The 15,367-nt window shown below is 34.5% G+C and overlaps 3 protein-coding genes and 1 pseudogene across 3 annotated transcripts in view; 3 read left to right on the top strand and 1 right to left on the bottom strand.

The window, feature by feature from the left end:
- alc (alicorn) overlaps positions 1-15,367 on the bottom strand; it is a 144,237-nt gene that overhangs the window by 57,593 nt on the left and 71,277 nt on the right. The window lies entirely within an intron of this gene.
- LOC128676388 (glucose dehydrogenase [FAD, quinone]-like) lies at positions 1,545-5,602 on the top strand. Its single transcript, XM_053756477.1, has 6 exons — positions 1,545-1,693; positions 1,958-2,324; positions 2,796-3,026; positions 3,483-3,615; positions 3,880-3,999; positions 4,289-5,602. Exons 2-6 carry the CDS (start codon positions 1,961-1,963, stop codon positions 5,532-5,534), a joined length of 2,094 nt encoding a protein of 697 aa, XP_053612452.1. The 5' UTR covers positions 1,545-1,693; positions 1,958-1,960; the 3' UTR covers positions 5,535-5,602.
- On the top strand, positions 5,750-8,799 carry LOC128676396 (uncharacterized; annotated as a pseudogene).
- LOC128676393 (uncharacterized) overlaps positions 10,022-15,367 on the top strand; it is a 61,456-nt gene continuing 56,110 nt past the window's right edge. The window contains exon 1 of the mRNA XM_053756482.2: positions 10,022-10,237. The gene's annotated coding sequence lies outside the window, so the exon portion shown is untranslated. The remainder of the gene's footprint in view (positions 10,238-15,367) is intronic.

Raw genomic sequence — 15,367 nt, 5'->3', positions numbered from 1 at the left:
AAAACTGCATATATTTTTTTTCTCTACCGTCTGTGTGTGAATTTGCATCCGCGCCTTGTTCAGCGAGAAAAGCTTTCAAGCGTAATCAATATTTTATGTTCTATTGATCTAGACTGATTGTATTGTTTTAGGAATATTGATCAGCATTTTTGTTTAAATGTTTTAAATGATAAAATATTATGTATTTTATTATTTCAAAATTCCATATACCTAATAGCTTTTAAACAACACGTAACTACATTACTCCTTCCTCAGAAAAGCCAAAAAAATTATGCGTACACATAATTTGTGTTACCACAGTTTTTTTATCCATCTATTTAGTCAAGTGAGTCAAACAAAGGAAGCATAAAAATCTTTAACATAGTAACTGTAGGTATAGCTCGACATGATTTGTTATTAAGTTATGCCTCCCCTATTTTTTGTCGTACGTACCAGTTACAATAGGCAGATTGTAAGTGAATAGATAAATAACAGATCATCTTTAATAAGTAAATATATAGATATTTGTTATAGGATTTATATATAAATCCATAAACGTACATTGCAGGTGCACGTGCATAGATTTTATTAGCCTCGGTAATAGGGTCGAATTTGCAACGAATTCAGAAAGACTGATATGCTGTAAACTGTGAGATGATATGTTAAATATTAATTAAACAAACGACGCTGTACGGATTTAGATGAAGTATTTTTACGGGTAGGATAGAACCTGAAATAGTATTATCCCGGTCGTTTATTTTTATCTCGAAGTGAGGTCCGCGACCTCACAACTAATGATATAATAAAACCAAATACAGTCAATAGCAACCTAACTAAAACCACTGGAATTATGAATAAGAATATAATTAATAGAATTTCCTTTTATGTACTTAGTTATGAAAAACAGTTATGAAAATGAACCTTAGTGACAATTCGCCTCTATTGCCGCCGCACAAAGCTCCATGCATTGCATGCCATGCCGTCGAGTGTACATGAAATATGTGTAGTGATGCAATGCCCTGACCATCCCATAGATTCAAGATGAGAACTAGTTTCGCACGCCCCCTGGGCCCTGGGCTGCTGGAGCAGCATTCTTTCTCACGACTCCTTTTTTTACTTCGGTATATAAATAAACTGATACAGTCAACAGAACATCATACTGTGCAAACTTATTGCATATTAGTTAAGTATCAATATGATGTTGTTATTTAATACGCAATTATAACGAATCATTTTTTCTGTATGTTACGATAAACTTCACATACACTGTACGAGTATAACTAACATACCATAGTATATATGTGTATAAGCTCTGCTAAATATAAGAGTGCTGGTAAATTAGTCCCATGGACCACATTTAGTAACCTCAGTCCGACCATAAACCAGAGAAGTTTTACATGGTAAAAAGGGATTAAAAAAATTGTGAAAACCTGACCTCCAGAAACGGAAGACCTGTTAAGATATTAAAAATGAACCAGTTACCCTTAAAATTCGCGAGATAGCCGTATTCAGCAAACGGTACCTGACCTGCCGCGAGTATTGTTGATATTGGTCATCATGTCAAAGTAGCGGTACCGGCAACTCAAGTGTACGGTCAAGGCTTGTTTGCACACACGGCCTGGATTCAATGAGCGAGTCTGCCTGGTGCTGGCCACACGTCTTCGCTACATCTGAAAAAAAAATATTTTGTTTTTTTAAATTTTAAAAGTGGAAGGTAAGTTAAATGTTTTTTGTTATTTCATCTATGACATAAAATTAGTTTTATTTTCAAAAAAATAATAATTTTAAATAACATTTACAAATATATGTGCTAATTAAATTTAAAGCAATATAATATCTAGATTTACAATTTTAAAATGTTGACATCTATTTCGTATGATCTTTATTCTAAGTACATTAAGAACATTGATGTACACGCATTACTGTCGTTAATTTCAATATAGTATTTATGTTCACCGTTAATACCATTTTATTTCAGAAAATGAAGAGATTAAAATATATAATTTTTTTAACTATATTTGCGGCATTGAATGTAAAAGCTGCAGAAATTGATGCCGAAGATGAATATATAACTATAGAAAATGATCTCACAGATTACAAATCAAAAGATACAGGTAGAGAAGCTAGATTTCTACGACCATATCCTGTAAATTACAAGAAAGAAGAACTTGCGAATAATGTTGGAAATAATTTAGATAAGGATAGAAAAGGCCGCTTCTTGCCATTTTCTTACCCTCAGAGCCCAATAGTGGACCTCATGATGCAGACTGTTTCTATTAATTATTCGCCCACTAATGCAAGGGATCCCTTTGACTTCTTACGTGATTCTTATCCATTACCTAAGGGTGAGTATACATTTACAAAATTATATATATATACAATGACTAAGCATATTAATGAAATATTTATGAATGTAACTGTTATGTATATAAAAAATCTATTAATTTACGAAGGCATACAATTAAAAACTAATACCTAATTGGAACTAAAAATAAACTTAAAATAATTATCAAAGAAAACTGAAATATAAATTCTGTGTATAAAATTTGTAACACATAAATTGGTTTCATTTATTTATCTAGAACTTTTTTTATGTATACTTAAAACTGAATTAGCAAATTTATTTGTCGATAATCGTAACTGATCAAATGTTCATAAAATTAGTGCGTGAAATGAATATGACTACTTTTTGTCTATCTAAATTATGTTTCTAGAAGGCCAATACACTCACCAGCGGGACACTAAAACGATAATAACGAACTAAAACGATATAAATTAGTAGTTTTCTTTTGTGTAACGCTTATAACTTTTTTCAGGTTACACCAGTCCCTTAGACGAATATGACTATATAATAATCGGAGCAGGTTCTTCTGGATCGGTCTTAGCCTCTCGTCTGACTGAGGATAAGCCTAAAGCTATGGTGCTGGTCATCGAGGCAGGCAAACCCGAGTGTCTGCTGTCGGACATACCCGCCTTAACACAATATCTGCAGCTGACTGATTACGTGTGGCCATACAGAATGGAGCACCAATCTGGAGTTTGTATGGGTGAGTGCCACAAATAGGTATATATCTTAGCTTTCTCTCGTTCATCTAAATGTGAGTGAATCTTGACCCCGTGATACCATGAAGTCCTGTCGTCCGCTAGAAAATCGTTTTTGATACAGCCGTTATTATCGTCTGTCAAGGAAATTTTAGCTTAGCACCTCGTACGAATTTCACGGGAGGATATAGAGTTGTCCTATTCTAGAAGTGAAACCATGCAATATCTAATTATCTACTCACATATTTTGTACTAACTTTTATAATTTAGATATAATAATATAAAATTCCATATTACAATTTTGATTTCATGTAAATGAAATAACTCGACATTACATTTAATTAAAACTGAATTAAATTGATATTTATTAAAATTAATTAGTGGTTTCAAACTCACGCTGACTAAGCAAACAAATTATTACTCTACTCTTTTTACTCAGTAACAAAAATGTGGTGTTTCAGGCAGTGAAGGCCAGCGCTGTTATTGGCCTCGGGGCAAGGCGGTGGGGGGCACCAGCGTCACCAACTACATGCTGTACACCCGGGGCCGGTCGCAGGACTGGAACAGGATTGCTGCTGATGGAAATTATGGATGGTGAGTTTGTTCCCTGCATCTAAATGGTCGGTCTATTAGCGAATCACAAGATTATTACTTCAATGTTCATATTTATCATCTAAGAATTGTACAAATTCAGACGATTAACGTCAAAAATAATCAATAAACTTAAGAGAAACTAGATGAGGTCATGATTTTAAAATGCAAATTTATTACCGAATATTATCGGTATTATGTTTCATAATTTATTATTTTTCATACATCTAGTAAACATAATATAAGTAATATATACTGTCTTTACAGGTCCTATGATGAAGTTTTAAATTATTATAAGAAATCTGAGAGAGCCGAGCTGAAAAAGTACAAAAGCGCCCCTTATCGCGGCCGAGACGGCGAACTAACTGTTGAAAATGTTCCATTTAAGTAAGTTTATAATTTAATAGCTTTGACGAAAATGCGCCTGGTAAAAATTTTGAGCAAAATGTTATATGAAGTCATATAGCCTCTTTTGTTTCTTGTTAATTTTGAGGTGATGTTTGAAAGAATCTTTTGCATGAACCAGGTATAGAAAAAATTTCACCTTTATTTTTTAACGATGTATATTAAAAATATACTATAAATTATTAAACTAAAATTTATTTAAAACTTTTTTCATTATTTATATGTATAAATAATGAAAAAAAGTTAAAATGTTACTTTTTATAACTTACAGAACTGGACTTGTTGAGGCTTTCTTAGAAGCTGGAAGGAAATTCGGTCATCCAACTGTTGATTACAATGCTCCAGATCAGTTTGGTTTCGGGTACATACAGACCACCACCAATAAAGGACACAGGATGAGTGCAGCAAAAGCATTCCTCCACCCCCACAAACGGCGAAGGAACCTTCATATACTCACTGAAACTAGAGCGACCAAAATTCTTATTGAACCTCAGACTAAGAGAACGTATGCAGTGGAGTACATGAGAAATGGTGTCAAATACACTGTTCGCTGTCGAAGAGAAGTAATTTTATCAGCGGGTCCAATAGCCTCTCCTCAATTACTCATGTTGTCCGGAATAGGACCTCGACCACATCTGGAAACTTTAGGAATTCCCGTTGTTTCTGATTTGAGAGTGGGCAAAACTTTATACGACCATATTGCTTTCCCCGGGGTCATATTTAAACTAAATACCACAAATGCTAGTCTTCTTGAACCAAAAGTCGCTACGTTACCCAATTTAGTACAATGGATGCAGTTTGGAGATGGACTCCTTACCACTCCAGGGTCTGTGGAAGCATTAGGTTACATAAAAACTTCGCAATCTGATGATCCCGAATTGATACCCGATATAGAGCTAATAAGTTTGGGAGGATCTATGACACTGGATGGCGGTGGTGCTTTTAGAAAAAGTTGGAAAATATCTGATGCAACTTATTACCCAGCATTCGGATCTCTAACGGGGCAAGATACGTGGTCAGCAGTACCAATGCTTTTACAACCAAGATCCAAGGGATACATGGAACTGCGTGATGTTAATCCATTTTCATTACCAAAACTGTACGGTAATTATTTGACAGATAGTAAAGATATTGCGACTTTAAAAGAGGCTGTGCAATATATTATTTTGCTTGCACAGTCGGGCGCTTTTAATAAATACGATCCAAAATTACACTTGGCCGAGTATCCTACATGTAACACTCATGCGCCTGGTTCAGATTCCTATTGGGAATGTGCAATTAGAACGATGATTATATCATTACATCATCAAATAGCAACATGCAAGATGGGACCCCAAACCGACCCTGACGCGATCGTGGATCCCGAACTGAGGGTCTACGGAGTGGAGGGTCTGAGAGTAGCGGACTCCAGTATTATTCCCAGACCAATAAGTGCCCACACGAATGCGCCAGCTGTTATGATCGGTGAAAAGGCAGCAGATATGATTAAAAAGGCGTGGTCAAATGTTGTCAGTTAATTTAAGTTTTTCTTTTACCATTAATTTGTAAATAGGTAAGACGTATTTGTAATATAATATTAATTGAATTCAATGTTCATTAATTTGCAGATTATGCTAGGGTATGTTAACTCATTACTCTCCTTAAATTTAATAGTAATATAGAGAAGAGAGAGAGTATAATTTTATAGAGAATCTAATTCCTACCTTCTTTACTATTGACTTCACGCGGAACTAGTACCTACCTATACATATAATGGACTTGCTAATGATACTATGAATTGTTGTATCTTCACAACCACATAAAGTAACCGACCTGTTCGTTAACGATTAATTTATCTATTGTTTCAAAATCCGGCTAATTTACTTTAAAGGATTTCTTGAATCAGAAATTTGCTGTAAAGGCGTGATGGACTAAATATAGGCTCTTTCATAAGGCGGAGGCTTCAGAAATCCGTTTGTGCCTAATCACGTTCAAATTAATCATTTGAGCCGCACAATACTGCTAAGTCCGAACACAGACATTCGTTTTGTTCATCTGATTCTCAATTTATTTATCGATCATATCAACTAATACTTAAATATTATATTAAGATACTGGTAAAACTATACAGGAACTGTAATCGTGCATACATGAATGTGAATACTTATGACCACATGTCATAGCATAGGTACCGTTAGCTATAACTAGGTATATTCTTTATAAAAAAAAATAAAAAAAACTAAGGACCCTACTGTTAAAGACATTTTGGAGTACGTAGCCCAACAACACGTAACTTCGCAAATATAAATTTAATTCAAAGTTCGTTTGCCAAATCGGATTCCGTTTATGCGTGTCATCTGTTCCTGGAATCCTTATTCCTGATATAGAAATATCAGACGTATGCACTCTTCTCTTAAGTTCAAAATGAAATAATACGATCCGCGATTGAATGATCCCAATTCGAATCAAAACCACCCGTCGGAATGACGATAGGCTGTAATCTTTGGAACACCTTTAACTAGAGCTGACGGTAATTGGGAAATTATAAAACTTTGCGCAGTGTTTAAATTGAATGATTAATTCATGAGCCGTGGCTCATTTACACTGAAAACATTTGTTGTAAACTTTGCCAAATTCAAATGCTCACTGAATGCACAAGCAACAGGCCTTTCAATATCTGTCCCCGAAATGTTTTACGTTAAGATTCCCTCAATTCATTTGGACCGAAATCTAGATGAAATGAAAATATTTTTTTAAGTTAAGAAATATTTAATACTAATTTCTAGGTAGAATATTATTTTCGTATTTACAATTTAACATTTAAATGTGATCATTATAAATAACAGTCTCCTAGAAATAAGTCGAATTTTTTGGAGCATCAATTATAAATTGTGCTCAAGAACCCTGAACGTGTTTTCATTTCACGTATCATTGTTAACAGATAATTATTTATTTATTCGTGTAATTACGAAACTATCCCATTATTTATGTAAGTAATCAAAATGTTTTTCTCGTTGTATTCAAACCACAAACCAACATTATTTTGAGTGACCACATTTCACGCAAATCGTTATTTATTTCGTATGGTTTATAGCATTAAAATCATAGGTACGGTATTACAGTATAGGCCTGTGGTGATTTTTTTTTCGACGCATACCCTCTACTTTTTTTCCTTTGGTGATAAAATGACTCTAAAATAAATTTCACGTACTTCGGATAACAGCAACCCGTGCCGAATTGAATCGAAACATGTTACTACTTGAACTCCTAAGCGCACAAGGACTTGCATGTGCCAGTGCGGGTGTTTCTAGTAATTTCATCATTTATCCCATTGTTTTCAAATTGTCATCATGTCAGTCGAATTGCGCAGTACGAAAAAGAGTGCAATATATTTAATTGGTAACGTAAAACATCAAATAACAGGTTCAAAACATCCCTCTAATGGACAAGTTCTAGCAGTTTTGTTTTACAATATCCGCGAAGTGAATTTAAAAGTAAATGAGAGTGCAAATCTTACGATACGCGACTGCATTATTTTTTCTTTCAATTGTTATTTCTTATGAAGATAAGGAGCAACTTATATCTGTGCCACGTCTGGAGAGAGTTCTACTGGAAGTGAGCAAGCGCAGGCTGTCTGGACCGCAATAGTAGACTGGAACCTCGAAGAAAGAGTACAAATTTTGTTGTGATACGACGGCTTCAAACACTGGTCGACTCAACGGAGCTTGTGTCCTTTTGGAGCAAAAGATCAACAGAGAACTTCTTATTTTTGCTTGCCGCCATCACGTCTAAGAATTGGTACTCAAAGCAGCCTTCGAAGCAAAAATTAGCGAGATAGCTGGAAAAATATTGATAATACCAAAATTAAAACCTATCGAGCAAAAACTGCATTGTGCCTGACACTAAGTGAAATTGAGGACCTAATTTCGTTTTATCACTCTGAACTGACGAAAACAATTGTCAGAGACGACTATCGTGAGGTAATTGAGCTCTCAATTATATTTTTAGGCGGAGATGAAGGAAACAAGATTAAAATCCGAACCCCAGTACCATGCACCAAGCTCGATGGATGGCTAGAGCTATCTATTCCTTAAAAATATTATTACTTAGCTCTCAATTTAAAATTACTATTAAAGATAAGAACGCTCTGTTTGATGTCTGCTTGTTCATCGCTTCATCCTATGTCAAACCATGGATTCAATGCATTTCTTCAGTTAAAGCACCTTACCAAGATCTGTGCTTTTTGAAAACTATGAGAGCTTATGAAAAAATTGATAAAAATATATCAAAAGCAGTGTTGAAGAAGTTTACTCAGCATTTATGGTATTTGACCGAGGAAGCATCTGTGTTATCGCTTTTTGACGATGAGGTGAGCCTAGAAAGTAAAGAAAAAATTATATCAAATTTGTCTAAGGATAGTATCTCGTCTCAAGAAAAGCGCTACATACCTTCAAAAGAAGAATTAGACGGATTGTTGTACGAGAAAAAAAATGAAGATTTTACATCAGCTTCAAGCAAGTCTTTTTTCTCTCGTTTGAACATTGATGATAGTTTTCTCGGAGAGTGCCCTGCTTCATGGTGTAATAATTCTTTATTTCTTGAAGCAAAAATTAAGCTATCAATGCTAAAAGCAGTAAAGACACTGCTGTAAGAGCGGTAAAATTGATGCAAGACTTTCACGAGTTAATCACAGTTAAAGAAGAACAAAAGCAATTTTTGTTACATTGTGTACAAGAACACCGTAAAATTTAACCTGATTGCAAAAAGGAAACTTTAAAATTAAAATATATAGAAAGCCGTTAATACACAAAAATATCATTAAATACTGTTTTTTCATAAAATTATTGATTGCTTTCTTTACGAATCCTAAATTAAGACTAAGTTACATTTTATTTCCATACTAATTCCTTATTCACGACTTTGAAGTCAAGTCGGCACGTGATGACATTAATGTATTACTATAATATTTATTATTTAGGCTTATGAGGTCAAACCGAATAAATATAAAGGGTATGCGTATCAGATTTTGCAAAAAAATTTTTTTCACTTATAGCTTGGGACACCCTATGTTTAATTAACCCTAGTCATGTCTTTCTCGTGTACCAAACTATTACGACCACTATACAAAACTATACCGTTTACGTACAAAAATCCCCAAAAACAGAGTAGTTAATAATATGATGACATTATACATATAGGCATAAAAGTAGCAAATATATTGAAACACAAAAAAAAATAATCCTTCAAAAAATTATTGTAACAGAATTACTTTTAATAATTATCTTAACCCCATGGAATTAAATTTGTTTAAAGTCAAGACAATTAATACTGGAGTCGCAAATGGCACCTGCGTAAGATACACCTACGCTGATCACCAGGCAACCAATGGTTCACGAAACCGAATAAGGACATTATGAAAATTGGTACCCGTCTTTCATGTCTCAAAATGATCTATTAGACCTTCAGGTACGTTTTCTCATCAAATTTTATTATTTAATTCAAACTCACAGTTCAAACTATTATACCGTTTCAGAACGGCCACTACTGAGAAGAAATACGAAAAAATCACTTTTTTAAACATTACTTATTACAAAATCTGTTTGATTTAATTATGATTTAAATTTAAACGTAAAGTATGTTTAAATTTTAATTACGTAAGTATCTAGTGTTTTTTATGCTTTGGCTAAATTTGGAATTTGGTTAAATATTTGCAAAATTTTTCTGTTGTAGCATATATTTTAAGGGCATTTCTCGAAATAACTCATGAATAATCGTCATCATCACTCATTTTCTGCATCATCACCAGCCATGTCTCAATAGCAAATAAATCAAATAACTAAGTACTACACTACTATTTAGTAACATATCAATAATTTATCTAAGTAACTCATCCTGAAACAATAATGAAATATATATATGTTTACCTACGACACATTTTTATTTTACGTCAGCGTTTGGATAATTCCGCACTATTGTTAAAATTGGAGCTATTCATTAGCATAGCTTGATGGCTGTGAGATCGGATCGAGAACTCGGGGTGAGTGGAAGTTGTTCAATGAATGGGCGGAAAGCGCAGTTGGCTACGCTCCGCCGCGCGCGCGAACGCTTGAGGCTTCGCCGCAGTCCTCAACAAGTGAAGGAATATATTTCCCTTGCAAGTTCGTCCCGCGCAAAATGTGTCGTGAAAATTGAGTGGGTGCTGCTCTATTGCAGGTGCAGTGATTAGCGATAAACGCAAATCGTAAGTTGATATTTTTTTATTGGACTAACAAAGTTTTCCATGCAAAATTTTGAAAAACTTATGTCATTTTTTATTTCAATAATAGTAAATATCTATAGAAACTCACGAAATAAACTAGACAACTAAAAGATACTACATATATATATATAAATAAGGATAATCCTCAGCCTAGGTAGAATACCTTGAATGTAGTCAGAGGTATTTTATTAAAATAATAAAAATTATACATATATTAAAATAATTATATATTTAAAAAACTAAGTATAGTCGACTGCATGTCAAGTTACCCTACATGAATTTCCATATCAAATTTGCAATTAATTTCAATAGGTATGTTCTGTTGTCTGACCAATTGTTTTGTGTTTGAGGCACTTTTTTACAAAGCATTAATCTTTTCTGTAATTACTACTATTAGTATAATTCTAGTCATTACCGCACTCGGGCAAGGTATACCCATAAGTACCTACGTCACCTAAATAAAATCGATTTTTAGTAAGCACTCTAAAAGATATCTAATTAGAAATCGATTTCCGTGATAAGAATCGGAATGACAAGGTGACTGGAATAAGTTTAATACTTAAAACATTAAATTCTTCATAGTCGTATTCCTCATGACTGAGGGTCGTGGTTGTTAAGTGAAATGAAACACACACAACAACTTTCTTGGCATTATTAATAGAGTGGTTTGCCATTGCCTTCTCCATTTCACACACGATGTTTTCCTTCACCGGAAGCAAGTGGTGGACAATGAAAACTACTATATATGAGTCAAATTGGTATACAAACTCAAGTGGAACGAGTAGGATTCGAACCTGGGACCTTTCGATTCACATTACACCACCGTTATCATTAAATTAGAAACGTACAATTTAGCTTTTAACCTACAAACCCCGTGTTTCACCCAGGTGGAGATCCCAGGTGAAGCACAGTCTGGAGTTAAACGGGAAAGTAGACCGATCGTTCCGAAGGGAGTTCTGAGCTCAATTTTTCATCACTTTATCGTAGCAAGTCAAAAACACACAACGTAATACTACTAATAGTAATACTGCTAGTAAATGGATGACGAAGAAGCCTTTGTGCGCAAAGCAGACTTGTGCGAATCGCGGACAAAATGCTGACGCCGACCGGGGAACGGCGCGAGACGCAACGCTAAGGTGCAAACGCGCAATTCGCGCATGAGTCTGTCTTGCTCTTTCAAGAAATTGTTCTTAAGTAGTATCTTTTATGCATGATCTAGACATAAGGTATCATTATAATGATTTTTTTTGTTGCATAGGAAAGGACATAACTTCTGAAATATTTGTAGAGAAACAAATTTTCTCTTGTGATTCTATCTCTAAAAAGCCTAGATAAATAGGGCATAGAATGTCAGAAAAAGTTTGAAATCGATTCGTATACTATGAATTTTTATATAACTGTGGCGAAATTAATGAGTTTGAAACCATTCAAACCTTTCATTTCGATTTTAGGAAAATTTAATAACTTTTGTTGAATATTTACTAATAGTTTAAAATTAGGTATATTTTTAATGTCGGTGAAGAAACCCAAGAAATAAAACAAATTGTTATTTTAAAATTAAAAATATGAAACCCTCGGTAACACAGATCCTATTATTTTTAAACCCCGACGACAGAATGACGGGAAGTTTAAGTTCAACGTGTCTGTGTATGACTGTCTGTGGCATCGTGGCATTCAAACCGCTGAACCGTTTTGATCTTGTTTTTTTTTTGTTTTTAACGATACTGGCTGTTTAGTGTTTTCTTAAATCGATGGAGGCCAAATTCTTATCTAAGTATAAGTAAGTATTTTTAAATTCAAAACAATCAGCGAATACGAATTTTGTTCATTTTTACAATTTGTAAAATGATAGATGATTCGTTTCGACTCGAAAACAAAATAAATAAAGTCTAACAAAACGGAACAAATTAGGTATAACTTAGGTAAAACTTTTAACAAAACTGCTAATGAATATAATATGCGAGGCGCTCGGCTGCCGGGCGGCGGCGGCGAGCGATGAAATCGCCGTAATAAATGTTTTGGAGTACTAACTATAAATTAATCCCAGCAGAGGGACTCGAATGTAAGGTTGACAATATTCTTTCGAAATGCTTTAATTTTTTTGAATGTTTTATCTTCGTAGTAATGGATTCAACAATAAAAGTTGTTGCTGTGGCTCTAATTGTTTTTGGTCTTCTTTTAGTTATATTTTATGAGCCGCTGTTATTAATAATACAGTTAGGTTTACTCGTAAGAAATTTATTAGGGAGTGTTCGAAATGACCCTCGAAAGTCAAGGCAGCCGGATAACGGTAAGGGAAAGAACAAAGGAACGGGCGGTTATCCGCATCTCACTCTGAAACTGAATAAAGACCTATTCAGAGTACATTTTGGGACAAAAATGTTGGTGAGGCTGAATGAACAGATCTATAAATAAGTCCACCTATCCGTACATCAGCGATACACTAAACGAAACATGATGTATTGAAATTTGAAACACAAAAAACGGAACCACGTGAATGTGTGTGAGAAACTAGCTAGCAGCTTTAATGTCCGTAACGTTGCAGACAAAACTCCAAGAGTGCATTCGCTGGTACGTCTTACGAACACTAACAAATTACGCAGGAAACAAATGACTGGCTTCGTCGCTTCCACCTGGACCTGTCAGAAGGAGCAAATCCTTTGTGAAAAATTCAAAGTGTTGGCTCAATCTCGTCAAATGCCAACTAATGATTATACAAATGACAACTAATGATACCGATAACCATACAAAGTGCAGAAGAAAAACATGGAATTAGTAGGTACTCCGTCGAAGTACTTACTAAATCCATGAAGAAAAGTTTGAAAGTCGACCCTGAACTCCGACACTATATGGCTAAAAATGACAACATTGACAAACATTATGCTATCCGCCTTCATCTTCAAATCACCTTCATGAAATTATGTTGCATGCATAATGCAGCATTTAATGAGAAAGTGGGTCAAGTTTAACTATGAAGATTCAATTACACACCGACGGAGACCAGGGAGACTAAAAGCTTGTAAATTATAGTTGACTTGGCGAGTGCGAATGAGGAATATTACTTACCTTATCTTATAAGTAGCTTATATTAGAGTTTATTTCTTTGAATGTGCGAATTTTCAGACCTCTCAGTTGGGCTTACGTTTTGTATAATTTATGAAAGCTGAGCTATTACTTATAAATGACCAACCAACAAAATAAGCATTTTTTTTAACACAAGGTTTTACCAACATAGGAGATATCTTATTGCATATACGTAACAAAAATTCATGTCCGTGCAGTATACCATTGAGGAGTACCCCCGTTGGGAGACGATCTTGGGTTTACAATATTAGCATACGATAATATTCCATTGTCATCCTAACTAAAAGTGTATTCAGAATTCAAGATCATTTGGACATAAATACCGTCCAATTGATCTTGAATTCTGAATACACTTGCAATATTTGACCCACACTAACATACTAACAAGGTAATTGTTAAAAAAGTGCATTAATAGCTCTAATCTTAATAACTAAATAGTTAAATACTTTCAAAATAACCAAACATCTTCTTATATTACTATAGTAAATAGCGGTAGTATATTGATAATATAATGTGTTAATTTATAGACAATTTCGTAATCATAAAATATTACACCTCTCGTCTCTCCATTACAAGGGTCGAACAATTGGGGACCTAATGTTAGAATCTTCGGCAGATGCCACTCAAACTCAGCCCGGATTACCCTCTTAGATAGCTGTATACTCAGAATATTATTACACTAGCGGTCCACCTTGACTTCACTCGAGCTGAATAAACATAAAACGTTTTCATCCATCTGGAACGGTAAAGCTCGATTTATGCCAGACAGAAGTATAAATGTCTTACAGTTTGTTTGGATTTAACGTCCATCTACTCAGGTATTTAGTTCATTTCACTAAGATTGTTCTGGAAATGAACACTTGAAAATGTTGCTATCAGTGTTATGGGTGAATTTTGTTCGCTTCAGTGGAACAATTTGAAGCTGTTTTACCTTGTAATGAGTGCCCTGGAGGCGCCACAACACGACTGAATGCTTCGCGCTGCAACGTTCGAGATAATTTTGTTTACCTGTCGTCTATCTACCTACATTTTACCTGTACGTGAGGCCATTTCCACGTAGATGGTGAAATAGGACATAAATGGCGAGTTACGGCCCGGCTGATCGTATAGCTGGTAATACGCCTTAGCGGCGATAAATTGAAATTGCTACATTTATCATCACCCGCCCTGATTGTGTATTTGTGTTCAGCACCAATGTTTATATACTCGGTCATAAATGTATTTGATTTACCTTTATTCAAACGAACCTGCCTCTTTATAATAATAATATTTTTATAATTGAATATTATAAAAATAGCACCAATTAGATATTTAGGTTTACCTTATATAGTAGGAGCATTTACATAAAATCCTACCAAGCTTTTTGGCTATGCGTGTAGGTAAGTATATACATTATAATAATATTTGAATAAACGTGGGCTCAAGTAGGTACATATATGTGTACGTATATCATAGTAGGTAGGTGTATGCTGCTGACTCCTCCCACAAGTTTGATATCTACGGAAAATTGGTTATTGAATTGTTTAGAATTATGAACGTAATAACCCGGAGTATCAATTAACCTTAATTAATAAATAATATATACAATATCTACCCTTATGGACCAAAAGGTATACCTTGACATGCTAGACGCGTATATTCGTATGAATATAGGTACGCGTCTAATATGTCAATTTCAATTTAATAATTAATTACCAACCTACGTTTCGCGATATGGAATATACTTAGGCGAGCTGTAGGTAGAAAGTCAAACACGAGTCGCGAACTACCCGGAATCGGAAATATGTTGCATTAATTAACCTCGACGACGACGCAGAGAAACAAAGAAAGCTGTTGTCCTATTTCACAGTACTTTATGTGCTAAATTATTTCTAGCAAACTTATCATGCATTAGTTTGCACGACACTTTTTATCACGAATCTTGTATTTCTGTGGCTTATTATACTTACTAAATAAGTTTTACTTTTTACAGACTTAAAGGCGCGTGGATCATTAATGCCGGAGATTTGAATGTATAATGTATACGTA

The sequence above is a fragment of the Plodia interpunctella genome, chromosome 16 (assembly GCF_027563975.2).
Source record: "Plodia interpunctella isolate USDA-ARS_2022_Savannah chromosome 16, ilPloInte3.2, whole genome shotgun sequence".
In the NCBI taxonomy this organism is placed as follows: domain Eukaryota; kingdom Metazoa; phylum Arthropoda; class Insecta; order Lepidoptera; family Pyralidae; genus Plodia; species Plodia interpunctella.
Note: the sequence above shows the minus strand (reverse complement) of the source record. Positions and strands in the feature narration are given on the sequence as shown.